Source organism: Musca autumnalis, unplaced genomic scaffold (assembly GCF_047663935.1).
Source record: "Musca autumnalis isolate F117 unplaced genomic scaffold, ASM4766393v1 scaffold_4, whole genome shotgun sequence".
NCBI classification, from domain to species: domain Eukaryota; kingdom Metazoa; phylum Arthropoda; class Insecta; order Diptera; family Muscidae; genus Musca; species Musca autumnalis.
Window position 1 is genome coordinate 207,883,665 of NW_027411977.1, and position 13,899 is coordinate 207,897,563.

A 13,899-nucleotide genomic window follows, 5' to 3' on the forward strand; every position below is an offset into this window, starting at 1 on the left:
ACACCTAGCGACAACAATGATGATGACGACGTCAACGACGTTGACGATGATGTTGATAACAATAATCATATCTATAGTTCTAAAATTCATTCAGTCAGCCGTTCACTCACTAACTCACTCACTTGCAGCTGACCATGTGAGAAAGCTTAATTTATCGCCATAAATAAAAACACAACAAGCATACATGAATATGAAATTATTTATATATGTACCGATATGTATGTATGTGTGTTTGGAAACAACTAGCGATTTCAAAGAATTCCAAATAGGTACAACTTTGTGTTTAATGAATAAAAACAAAACATTTTTATATGCAGCAAGGTAGAAAAGTTGGTATGTACTTGCAATTTTTTACTGATCATTGAGAACATAGGCTTCAGTTCGTCTATAGATAAGGAATCTATCTTTAGGTGAGATGAAAATATTCTTTAAAAATATATACCCTTTCTGAAAGAAAGGATGCGACTATAGACCCTACATGAATGAAAGGGTGCTTCTATAGACCCTTCCTGAAAGAAGGGGTGTTTCTATGGACCGAAAGAAAGGGTGCTTCTATTGGCCCCTTCTGAAAGTAAGGGTGCTTCTATAGACCCTTACTGCAAGAAAAGGGGCTTCTATATACCCTAACTAAAAGAAAGGGTGCTTCTCTAGACCCTTTCTGAAGAAAGGGTGCTTCTATAGAAAGAAAGGTGGCTTTTTAGATATAGACCCTTTCTGAAACAAATGGCGCTTCTATAGACCCTTTCTGAAACAAAGGGTGCTTCCATACACCCTTTCTGAAACAAAGGGGGCTTCTATAGACCCTTTCTGAAACAAAGGGTGCTTCTATAGACCCCTTCTGAAACAAAGGGTTCTTCTAGAGACCCTTTGCCAAAGAAAGAGTGCTTTTTTAGAAACTTTCTGAAACAATAGGTTCTTCTATAGACCCTTACTGAAAGAAAGGCTGTTCCTATAGACCCTTCCTGAAACAAAGAGTGCTTCCATACACCCTTTCTGAAAGAAATGGTGCTTCTGTAGACCCTTTCTGTAAGAAATGGTGCTTCTGTAGACACTTTCTGAAACAAAGGGTGCTTCTATAGACCCTTTCTGAAACAAATGGTGCTTCTATAGACCCTTTCTGAAACAAATGGTGCTTATATACACCCTTTCTGAAAGAAATGGTGCTTCTGTAGACCCTTTCTGTAAGAAATGGTGCTTCTGTAGACACTTTCTGAAACAAAGGGTATTTCTATAGACCCTTTCTGATACAATTGGTGCTTCCATAGACCCTTTCTAAAAGAAAGGGTGCTTCTATAGACACTTTTGAAGGTGAGGGTGCTTCTATAGACCCTTACTGAAAGAAAAGGGGCTTCTATAGACCCTTACTAAAAAAGGGTGCTTCTATAGACCCTTACTGAAAGAAAGGGTGCTTCTCTAGACCCTTTCTGAAAAAGGGTGCTTCTATAGACCCTTACTGAAAGAAAGGGTGCTTCTCTAGACCCTTTCTGAAGAAAGGGTGCTTCTATACCCCCTTTCTGAAAAAATTGATACTTCTATACCCCTTTTCTGAAACCCGCTTTCCGAACGAAAGGCTGCTTCTATAGACCCTTTCTGAAAGAATGGATACTTCTACAGACCTTTTCTGAAACCCGCTTTCCGAACGAAAGGCTGCTTCTATAGACCCTTTCTGAAAGAATGGATACTTCTACAGACCTTTTCTGAAACCCACTTTCCCAAAGAAAGGCTGCTTCTATAGACCCTTTCTGAAAGAATGGATGCTTCTATTGACCCTTTCTGAAACCCAGGGTGCTTCTGTTGACCCTTCCTGAAAGAAAGGGTTCTTCAATAGACCCTTTCTGAAAGAAAGGGTTCTTCTATAGAAACTTTCGGAAGGAAAGTTTCCTTCTATAGACGCTTTCTGAAAGAAAAGATGTTTCTATAGGCCCTTCCTGAACGAAAGGGTGCTTCTGTAGACTCTTTCTGAACGAAAGGGTGCTTCTATAGTCCCTTTCTGAAAGAAAGGGTCCTTTTTTAGTCCCTTTCTGTAAGAAAGGGTGCTTCTATAGTCCCGTTCTGAAAGAAAGGGTGCTTCTATAGTCCCTTTCTGAAAGAAAGGGTGCTTCTATAGTCCCTTTCTGAAAGTAAGGGTGCTCCTATAGTCCCTTTCTGAAAGAAAGGGTGCTTCTATTGACCCTTTCTGAACGAAAGGGTGCTTCCATAGACCCTTTCTGAACGAAATGGTGTTTTTTACCTTTTCTGAAAGAAATGGTGTTTTTTAATACCTTTTCTGAAAGAAAGGCTGCTTTTTAGACCTTTTTTGAAAGAAAAAGTGCTTTTTAAACACTTTCTGAAAGAAAGATTGCTTTTTTAGATATAGACCCTTTCTGAAACAAAAGGTGCTTCTATAGACCCTTTCTGAAACAAATGGTGCTTGTATAGACCCTTTCTGAAACAAAGGGTGCTTCTAGAGACCCTTTGCCAAAGAATGAGTGCTTCTAGAGACCCTTTGCCAAAGAAAGAGTGCTTCTGAAGAAAGGGTGCTTCTATACCCCCTTTCTGAAAAAATTGATACTTCTATACCTCTTTTCTGAAACCCGCTTTCCGAACGAAAGGCTCCTTCTATAGACCCTTTCTGAAAGAATGGATACGTCTATAGACCTTTTCTGAAACCCACTTTCCGAAAGAAAGGCTGCTTCTATAGACCCTTTCTGAAAGAATGGATGCTTCTATTGACCCTTTCTGAAACCCAGGGTGCTTCTGTTGACCCTTCCTGAAAGAAAGGGTTCTTCAATAGACCCTTTCTGAAAGAAAGGGTTCTTCTATAGAACCTTTCTGAAGGAAATGATGCTTCTATAGACGCTTTCTGCAAGAAAGCGTGCTTCTATAGACCCTTTCTGAAAGAAGGGGTGCTTCTATAGACCCCTTCCTAAAAGAAAGGGTGCTTCTATAGTCCCTTTCTGAAAGAGAGGGTGCTTCTATAGTCCCTTTCTGAAAGAAAGAGTGCTTCTATAGACCCTTACTGAAGAAAAGGGTGCTTCCATAGACCCTTCCTGAAGAAAAGGGTGTTTCTATAGACCCTTCCTGAAATAAAGGGTGCTTCTGTAGTGCCTTTCTAAAAGAAAGGGTGCTTCTATATGCCCTTCCTGAAAGAAAGGGTGTTTCTATTGTCCCTTTCTGAAAGAAAGGGTGCTTCTATAGTCCCTTTCTGAAAGAGAGGGTGCTTCTATAGTCCCTTTCTGAAAGAAAGAGTGCTTCTATAGACCCTTCCTGAAGGAAAGGGTGCTTCTATAGACCCTTCCTGAAGAAAAGGGTGTTTCTATAGACCCTTCCTGAAATAAAGGGTGCTTCTGTAGTGCCTTTCTAAAAGAAAGGGTGCTTCTATATGCCCTTCTGAAAGAAAGGGCGCTTCTATAGTCCCTTTCTGAAAGAAAGGGTGCTTCTATAGTCCTTTTCTGAAAGAAAGAGTGCTTCTATAGTCCCTTTCTGAAAGAAAGGGTGCTTCTATAGTCCCTTTCTGAAAGAAATGGTGCTTCTTTAGACCCTTTCTGAAATAAATGGTGCTTCTATAGTCCCTTTCTGAAAGAAATTGTGCTTCTATAGTCCCTATCTGAAAGAAAGGGTGCTTCTATAGTCCCTTTCTGAAAGATATTGTGATTCTATAGTCCCTATCTGAAAGAAATGGTGCTTCTATAGTCCCTTTCTGAAATAAATGGTGCTCCTATAGTCCCATTTTGAAAGAAGTTGTGCTTCTATAGTCCCTATCTGAAAGAAATTGTGCTTCTATAGTCCCTATCTGAAAGAAATGTTGCTTCTATAGTCCCTATCTGAAAGAAATGGTGCTTTTATAGAACCTTTCTGAAAGAAAGGGCGCTTCTATAGTCCCTTTCTGATAGAAAGGGTGCTTCTATAGACACTTTCTAAAAAAGGTTGCTTTCGTAGACCCTTTCTGAAAGAAATGGTACTTCTATAGTCCCTTTCTGAAAGAAATGGTGCTTCTATAGTCCTTTTCTGAAAGAAAGGGTGCTTCTATAGACCTTTTCTGAAAGAAATGGTGCTTCTATAGACCCTTTCTAAAAAAGGGTGCTTCCGTAGACCCTTTCTAAAAAAGGATGCTTCCGTAGACCCTTTCTAAAAAAGGGTGCTTCCGTAGACCCTTTCTGAAAGACATGGTGCTTCTATAGTCCCTTTCTGAAAGAAAGGGTGCTCCTATAGACCATTACTGAAAGAAAGGGTGCTTCTATAGACCCTTTCTGGAAGAAGGGGCGCTTCTATAGTCCCCTTCTGAAAAAGAGGGTGCTTCTATAGTCCCTTTCTGAAAGAAAGGGTGCTTCTATAGTCCCTTTCTGAAAAAAGGATGCTTCTATAGTCCCTTTCTGAAAAAAGGGTACTTCTATCGTCCCCTTCTGAAAAAGAGGTTGCTTCTATCGTCCCCTTCTGAAAAAGAGGGTGCTTCTTTAGTCCCTTTCTGATAGAAAGGGTGTTTCTATCGTCCCCTTCTGAAAAAGAGGTGCTTCTCTAGGCCTAGCATGCTTCTATAGACCCTTTCTGAAACAAATCGTGCTTCTTAGACCATTTCTAAAAAGAAAGCGCGCTTCTATAGTCCCTTTCTGAAAGAAGGGGTGCTTTCCTAATATTGGTTCCCATCCATTGAGCTTGCAGGAATCAACAAAAATCTGCAATGTAAATAAATGTAATATTTTCTAAACACGACAATGCCATTGCATTCAGCTGCAATTGTTTGTATACTGAAGGGGAAAACGAACGGATACCTTGTTGACATTGAAATCAAAAACGGCGGTTTGTATCCACATTTATGGTTGTTTATGTACCCAATCCCTAATGTGTGTATGTGTGCGTGTTCTTTGGATATTTGTGGTAGGGTTTGAGGTTTCATTGTAACCTTGTGAAGATGTTATCTTCTTACTACAACACGACATGGTTGTTGTTTGAAACAAGAAATAGGTCACACAAAATGGTAATGGATATGTGATTTATTGCAATGATGAGTCTCCAAGGAGAATGAGAGAAAAAAGTCTAATGTTTTTATGGGATATGTACTTCCGAAAGAATGGCAAATTGTTTGAATTTCTTTTGGAAAGTTTTACGAGATAATGGACTTGTGTTAATTGTCGAAGTAAAACGAATAAGGGAACTTATAAGGATAAATGTGGGGGCTTGCAATGAACCAAGTTCTATTATTTAAGGCCATATAAATACTACAACAGCAACAATATAATATTTTGATTGAAATTCCTTCAAGTTGTCAAAATGTTTGTTTACGTTTTCTTCAATTCGCAAGAACACTGGACACTTGACCAGATTGGGTGAAATTTCATTCATATAATGAACTTTGCCTTTATTTCATGTCCCAATTGGGATCAATATGGGAACATAATTATAATAATTTATTCAGTTTTAATAATATGTTTATCTTTTTCTTTTTTTCAGGACATCGGGCGATTCCCTATATGAAATATTAGGACTTCCTAAAACAGCAACAGCTGAAGATATTAAAAAGACTTATAGAAAACTTGCTTTAAAATACCATCCAGATAAAAATCCAGACAATGTTGATGCTGCCGAAAAGGTAAGAAACACAACACACTCACAAACTTTGGCAAATGCAGTCAAAATTCATTCTAACCTTAATTTCTCCACCTCTTAACACATTTTAACAAATTTGCAGTTCAAGGAAGTCAATCGTGCACATTCGATATTAAGTGATCAAACAAAGCGTAATATTTATGATAATTATGTTTCATTAGGTCTATATATTGCTGAACAATTTGGTGAAGAAAATGTCAATGCATACTTTGTGGTAACATCACCAGCAGTGAAGGTAAGTTGGAATGCCCTATACTTTCTTTCAAACGGACTAATTTTAAATATATTTCCCCCTTCTTCTAGGCATTGGTTATTTGTTGTACCGTCATAACAGGTTGTTGCTGCTGTTGCTGCTGTTGTTGTTGCTGCAACTTCTGTTGTGGCAAATTTAAGCCACCTGCAAATGAATCACATGATCAATATTCCCATCTGAATGTAAGTCTATGAGCAAACATTTTACCACAATTCCTTAAAAATTAGAACAAAAAGAAAAAAAACAAGAAAATCAAAAACAGAATTCTTCTAAAACAATGAATTGAAAAAAAAATTGAATATGTTTCTGCAAAATCTTTGTTTGGTGGCTTTTTCTTCAGTTGATTTTTTTAATGTTTCTTTTTTTATTATAACTAACCAAAAAACACCCACTATTTTTTAAATACCATTTTGAAGTACTATTGCTGCTGCAGATGCCCCACAAAAGACATAGTAAATCATCATTTGAAACGTTGTGTTTGCAGACATAAAGGCGCCGCTTATCGCCGCCAACCCACCACCTCACACACAGCACAACGCATTGTTATGTGGAAGGACATTTATTATGTGTGTGTTGTCATCGTCGTTGTTAGTTGCGTCTGTCGTGTCTTTTTTTCTGTTTTGTTAGTTAGCCTAGTTTTTATATTGTAAACATGAATGTAGGACATACTGATGGTGTTTAATATAGGAATTTTGTATTACAGAATGTATGGCATTTCTAATTGTAGAAAGAAAGAAGAGGAATGAATCTGGCATCAGTTTATTAAAAATTTAAAATAGTCACAATATTTTCCATACCAAGATGGCAGACACTTTTCCTAGAAATCCTCTTCTTCTTGTGTTTGAATCTTGTTCCTTATTTGCTTATCCGATATTTGGATGAGAAGCGGTGATACAATGCGTGGGCATAAATAGAAAGATTATATCCTGTTTTTTGTGACGATTAGGAATAACAAAATACGTTAAAAAGCGTGTTGTTCGATCCAATTTATTTTCGAACCAGTCGTCTTAGAAAAACAGGTAATTAGGTAAATATAGGGAACAAGTGTCGTTTGGGGGCACCTCTCGTAGGTAGCCATAGGTAGCCCTTGGGACCCTGATTCCAACGATATATAATTTTCCGGGGGGAAGTCCATACTTCCCGAGATATGGTTCTTGACATTTCGGAAATTTCGTACTTTCACACCTTTAGGTTGTTTAGGGGCACCTCTTGGATCGGGCTGAAATTTTTACAGTAGATAGCCCTTGGCATCCTGAATACAACGATATATAATTTTCCGGAGGGAAGTCCATACTTCCCGAGATATGGGTCTTGAAATTTCTGAAATTTCGTACTTCACACCTTTAGGTTGTTTAGGGGCTCCTCTCGGATCGGGCTGAAATTTTTACGGCAGATAGCCCTTGGTATCCTGAATACAATGATATATAATTTTCCGGAGGGAAGTCCATACTTCCCGAGATATGGGTCTTGACATTTCGGAAATTTCGTACTTTCACACCTTTAGGTTGTTAAGGGGCACCTCTCGGATCGGGCTGAAATTTTTACAGTAGATAGCCCTTGGCATCCTGAATACAACGATATATATTTTTCCGGGGGGAAGCCCATACTTCCCGAGATATGGGTCTTGACATTTCGGAAATTTCGTACTTTCACACCTTTAGGTTGTTTAGGGGCACCTCTTGGATCGGGCTGAAATTTTTACAGTAGATAGCCCTTGGCATCCTGAATACAACGATATATAATTTTCCGGGGGGAAAGTCCATACTTCCCGAGATATTTAAGCCAAATATAGGTTAAAAGTTCAATAAATTGAAGGAATGATAGTAGACGGTATCTAGTCTATTTCCAAAGTTTTGCTTCAACTTATAACAGTGCCTAATTTTCATAAACCACAACCTCAAAAGTACCTTCCCATTGATTTAAGTATTATGCAGATGTTAGACATGTTGAGAGAGAAATAATCACTGACATCCAGGCCTTTTAAATTTTTAATATCTTCCATGAAGAACGACTGAGAAATTATTGAATTAAAATATAAAGGAGATTTATCTTGGGGCTTTAAGAGGACAGAGGAGGTCACCACAGATTGATTTATTTGCTTAAAAATGTCGGGTATGCACTTAAACCTGGCAACGACTGTCGTTCAGCAACCACCATTCTTCATCGATTTTTCCCCATTTGTTGCCTGTAAATGCAACCAAGCGCTCGACCGCTTATCGTTCACTATTTTTTTTAATAAACTTTTTATAGTTATGATTTGCTTAAAGACGAGATAATTAGGAACTTAAAACTCCTACAAAAACATACAAAGATCGGCCCATTCTTTTTCGAGCTATCGTTGGCACCGCAACACAGTGGTCGAAATTACTGATCTAGCGGCGCAAAATTAATAACTTGGAAACGAATGGAGATATCTTTCTGAAATTTTGCACAAACTCAGTCAGTGCCCGTGGGTAATAATGTACTAAATATGAACAACATCGGCTAATATTTTGGTAAAGCAGCCCCCATATATTCGGTATTTTGAGGATTTAAGCCACCCTTTCCTTCCAAATTAGTTGTAATTTGGTACTTAGGGTTTCTAGTTATCACTAAACCTTTCCACCAAAAATTGTAGACATAGGTCCACGGTTGGGTATAGACCCCTTTTAAGGTACCTCCCGATTTTCAGTATTTTGGGGTTTAAAGCTACATTTTCGGCCAAATTAGGTGTAATTTGGTATTTGGGGTTCCCAGTGGACACAAACATTCTCCACCAAAAATTGTGGACATAGGTCTACGTTTTGATATTGATCCCATATAACGGTACCTCCCAATATTCGGTATTGTTTGGATTTTGTCTACATTTTCAAATCAGCTGAATTTTGGCATAGGAAGTTCTCGTTGGTTATACATCTTCTCCACCAAAAATTGTCAACATAGGTCTACATTTTGATATAGCCCCCATATAACTGTACCGACAGATTTTGGCCATTTTAAGGATTTAAGCTATTTTTCAAGACCATTTATCAGCAAGATTTGCAGCTAAATTGTGGTTATTCGGAATCTAGGAAGTCCAATTTAATTAGTAAAAAAAATGGGCTGAACCTTAGTGGACCTTGGTAGTTACGCTCCATTCAACAAAAGTATATTGCACTAAAAACATAAAAAAATAATAATTTTTGAAAATGTATTGCTACATAACTATGTAACTTCAGGCCCCAAACATTTTTTTTAAATTTAACTTACACCCTCCCCTATCAATAAAAAATAAACTTTGTTTAGTTTTATTACGAATTTATTAAACAATTAAACAAATATGAAATCAAGTTTTTAGCAACAATTTTGTTAAAATCTGATGCATCAAAATTTTTTGTACTTGACAGTTAATAACTGAGTGAATATTTACAACAACAAAAAAAGTGAAAACTACATTTTAGTCAGCAGAGTGTCTGTAATCGTTACAATGGAAAACATTTCGCAATTGTATACTTTGATTTTTTGACTTTCGCGCCGCTAGATCAATGGTTTCGAACGGAGTGCGCAAATCGCTTTTACAAAACAAAGGTTTCAGGTAGCCATTTACCACAAAACTATGCAATATTTTTAACGGCAAAAATTCCAAGAGTAGTTTAACACGAAAATGTTGAAAATTTGTGCGCACCATTACTCTTAAAGGGAGGAACCGATTTGATCCATTCTTGCACATCGGTCCACTCCTTCGGGTACCTCCCACATAAAATTTCGGATAAGTTCAGTTTAGGACCTGCTCTCGAATCGCTTAGATTTTTGTTGCAACAACTTGTATTCACTGCCCCCCATACGGCGGTACAAGTTTCATCAAGGGCAAGCCCATACTTCCTGAGAAAATAGCCTGAAAGGTGCAAAAAAAAACCCTATAACACCGTGTAAGTGGTTGGAGCGCAAGATAACTCTCGAAGGGATCTGCCGATTCGGTCCAAAATTTGGCCTTCGTAATATTTTTTCCAAACTTAATTTAAGTTCGAAGAAGGGTTATATCGGTCCACTCCTTCCGGTACCTTCCTCACAAAAGTTCGAATATGTTCGGAAAAATTGTGCGCACTATAACTCTTGAAGGGATTGACCGATTTGGTCTATACTTTACACATCGTAATATATCTACCAGATATAGATCAGGTTCGAATATGGACTATATGTATCCACTCCTTCGGGTACCTCCCACACAAAATTGCGGATAAGTTCACTTTAAGACCTGCCCTCGAATCACTTTAATTTCTGTTGAAGCGACTTGCATTGGCTGCCTTAATTACGATGGTAAAATTTTTTTCTGGGGCAAGTCCATACTTCTTGAGCCCGAAGGGTGTAAAAAACCCCTATGACAACATATAGTGGCTGGAGAGCACGATAAATTGGGCCTTCGTCATATTTTGTCTAAACTTAGTTTCAGTTCGAAGATGGGCAATACGGTCCACAACTTCTGGTACTTCCCCCAATATTTAAAAATGTCACTAAAATGATATGCACCAATTTGGTCCAAACTTTCGATCTCCTGATATTTTGTCCAAATTTAGTTTAACTTTTAAAATGGCCCTCCCCCACAAAAGTTCAACATTTGTGTCTAAGTGCAGTTTAGCGTCTGTTCGAAGATCCTTTGGAAATGTATACCGATGTTGTTCGTTATGCTGTTTACAGCGATATTATGTTTTCCGTGGACAAGTCCGTGCTTCCTGGCATACTGGTCCAAAAGTTATTCCATGACCCACTGAAATGACTAGTGGGTTCGATATCTATCGAAAAGATATCACTCCCAAAATAAGATTCATTTCAATAATGGACTATGTCGGTCCATTCCTCCGCAACACTTTAACTTTAATCCTAAACCACATTTTTGTCGGCATGTTCAAATGTTCTAAAAGGGCCACAAAATTCTGAAAAACCCTAATACGTTCGACCTGTCCGTATATGAAAGTTTTAATTCACATAGAGTGAGATTATATCTCTGTCGGCAAAGCCGACTTATACTTTTTTACTTGTTAATTTTGATCCAATACATTTGGTTCTTTCATCATCCCACGTGGTCTTCTCAAAGGACGCTCTTGGGATTATTTTTCTATTAAACTGCCGTCGTACCGAAGTCCACTTCTTCTTCCAACGTTTCACTCGTAGAGCTTAAGTTCGTCAGGTGAAATTTCACCCTAAACATATGATGCAAGCTGATCTTTCCCTTGATATCAGCATTAAATACATAATTGTGACCAACATCTGTCTTCGCGATCGTCCGAGTAGCATTATGTGACTGATTACCGTGTCTTTTGACTAGCCACAAAGTAGACTTGTTGCATTTGTCAATCTATTGTTCCCTTAGGTAACACTCTTGTTTAAGATATGCTCTTTCAGATGCAAAAAAGATATACGTAAAAATATTGGTAGTTTAAAAAAACGCAACCCTGTTGTACCAATTACCGACAAGTTTGAGAGTTTTCTCCGCTCGATCACAATCCCAGTTCAACATTGCTGATGATTAATTTTGATCAATACATTTGGTTCATTCATCATCACACGTGGTCTTCTCAAAGGACGCTCTTATTTTTTTATTACACTGCTGTCGTACCGAAGTCTACTTCCACCGTTTCATTTGTAGATCTTAAGTTCGTCAGGTGAAATTTTACCCTAAACATATGATGCAAGCTGATCTTTCCCTTGATATCAGCATTACATACATAATTGAGAGTAGGCGTTGGTCTTCGCGATCATCCGAGTAGCATTATGTGACTGACTTCCGTGCAACAGAATAGACTTGTTGCTTTTGCCAATCTGTATAGCAATAGCCTTGTTCCCTTAGGTAACACTCTTGAAGTTATTTGTTGTAACTGCTGTTCTTCCGAAGCACGGATATCTTACCCTCAATATCGACTTTATATAATTGATACTATGTAGAAGTTAGTCTTCGCGATGGACCGGAAGAAGTCCAGAGAAGCATTGTTGTCGTGTAAACCTATGCCGACTGTTGCGTCTTCATATTAGGCGCCAGAGAGTGGGGTCGCAATATACAGCAATTTTTATCCCCTTTGTAATAAAATGGAGATTTCAGAGGACAGAATATTTTTTAACAACTGATTTTTAGACAACCGTTTTAGATGTGAATGGTTCATCAGACAGTTGTATCATACATTTTCTAACGATCACGTATCTTTTAAAATGTCACTCTCCTTAGAGCAACTCACAGTAATGCCGTTTAAAGGCTGTTCGAGGATAGTTTTGAAATTTTTACCGAAGACAATCTTTGTGGTCCTGTTTACAGTTATATAATACTTTTCCTGGCAAATCCATTTATCATGACATAGCGGTCCAAAAAGCTCTAAAAATACTACTGTGTACTTAGATGGTTGATGGACACGATAACTATTGAAAGGTCCAATCGTTGTACATCGTATTGTTCCTCTCAAACTTAAATCAAGTTCGTAGATTAATGATATTGGACAACTTCTTGCGGATCTTCCCACGCAAAAGTTCAATATTTTCGCTAAAATGTAGTTTAAGTCCTGTTAAAGGATTGTTTCGAAATTTGCATTTCATACCATTGTTATTCTGATTACAACGACATAATTTTTCGTGGGCAAGTTCTTGCTTCCTGACATAATGACCCGAAAGCTCTAAGAATCCTGCTTTTGTTTATCCAGTTTAAGGACGCTACTCGGATGTTGTTGAAATTTAAATAGCGGATAATCATTTAGAATTAGTTCGCCGTTCTTCGGAAAGAAATTTATTATTTTTCACTTTCCCATTTAAAAACCGAAGTTCTGCTTCTCTATAAAGCGTCAATATTCTGTCCAGGTTTATGGAAGAAATACCCATAATGAGGTTATAATCCCACACAGAATCTCAGCAACAGGTACACCTGCCAGGTTACTATCATCCCAAAGTGAGCCAATGCCACTAAATGCCGGAATAAAAATCTAACGTTTCCTTATTCTCGCAGTTAATGACCTTGACTTCTTTGTACAGAGCAGCCTGGTCAAGCCGTACGTTGAGATGAGAATGTCCCTGAGATGATCGATCACTTGCCTGAGATCATTTGGGATAATTCGTTGCGCAGCATTGTCAACATGCTTCGGTTTAGACAAGCATGGAGTTGAAGAGTTAAGCTTCGCGCTATCCTTGCTCGCCATCACAGACGTACAAGGTTTCTGGAAGACGGTCTGACTGAAGAAATTTTGATATATCCAGTAGTTATCTTCTCACTAGGTTAGGTTAGGGGATGTGCAGCCAGTAGAAAAAAGAGGAAAAATGCTGCAAAGAAAAGAGGAGATGGAAAAGAGAGGATAGGGGGTAGAAATAAAAAAGAGGAAGTTGTTAAAAAAGTAAAGAACGAATAAATTACAAGAAAGTTTAAGAGGGGAGAAATAGTTTTAGAGAAGGAAAAAAGATTTTTTTTGGTAGGCAGAATATTTGAAACATAATTTATGCGGTCAGGTTGCGCTGTCACAGCCACTTCAGATTTTTGATGATGTGGTAGATCACAGCAGGTTCCACAGTTGAGTAGAAAGTTAGACACGGTGGAAAGTGAACACCTACTAACCTATGCCGTCTACGAGCCAGGACTGGACAACGACACAGGATGTGCTCGATCGTATCTAACTCCTCCTTATCCCAGCAGTAGTCAGTAACATCCTCATCCCATTTGATGGTAAGGGCCCTGATATAGCAGTGTCCAGTAATGACTTCCGTCGTTACTCTAACTTCAGCTTTATTCAGGTTCAACAGAGAGTTCGTTCTTTTGACTGACAGAGACGGCCATATGGATCTTGCCACAATGCACCTAGGTTCATTATGCTACAATTCACTGGCTCTTTCGTAAGAGAACGCTTCAATTTTTCGGAAGAAATGACAAATGGGTGGTTTGATAGTGTCAGCGATAGCTAGATCTGTAGACTGCGATTCTCGTCTAGCTAATTCATCTGCTCTTTCATTACCCAGATAGTCGCGGTGTCCTGGTACCCAGCATAGCCGGAAGTCGTTAGTTAGCGTTCCAAAGCCTGATCTACACTTAAGGACGACATCGGATTTGATGTTGCAGGATTTGATGGCTTTAAGAGCCGCTT

The 13,899-nt window shown here is 38.4% G+C and overlaps 1 protein-coding gene across 3 annotated transcripts in view; it reads left to right on the forward strand.

The window, feature by feature from the left end:
* The window catches only part of Csp (Cysteine string protein), a 47,592-nt gene that overhangs the window by 29,362 nt on the left and 4,331 nt on the right, over positions 1-13,899 (forward strand). The window contains exons 2-5 of one of the 3 annotated variants that reach the window (XM_073986960.1): positions 5,428-5,566; positions 5,666-5,818; positions 5,887-6,018; positions 7,922-8,023. In XM_073986960.1, the coding sequence (XP_073843061.1) occupies positions 5,428-5,566; positions 5,666-5,818; positions 5,887-6,018; positions 7,922-7,939 (442 nt within the window). In that variant the 3' untranslated portion in view covers positions 7,940-8,023. Of the gene's footprint in view, positions 1-5,427; positions 5,567-5,665; positions 5,819-5,886; positions 6,019-7,921; positions 8,024-12,807; positions 13,043-13,237; positions 13,418-13,899 lie in introns of all 3 variants that reach the window. The other 2 variants (XM_073986959.1, XM_073986958.1) reach the window with 2 other exon arrangements.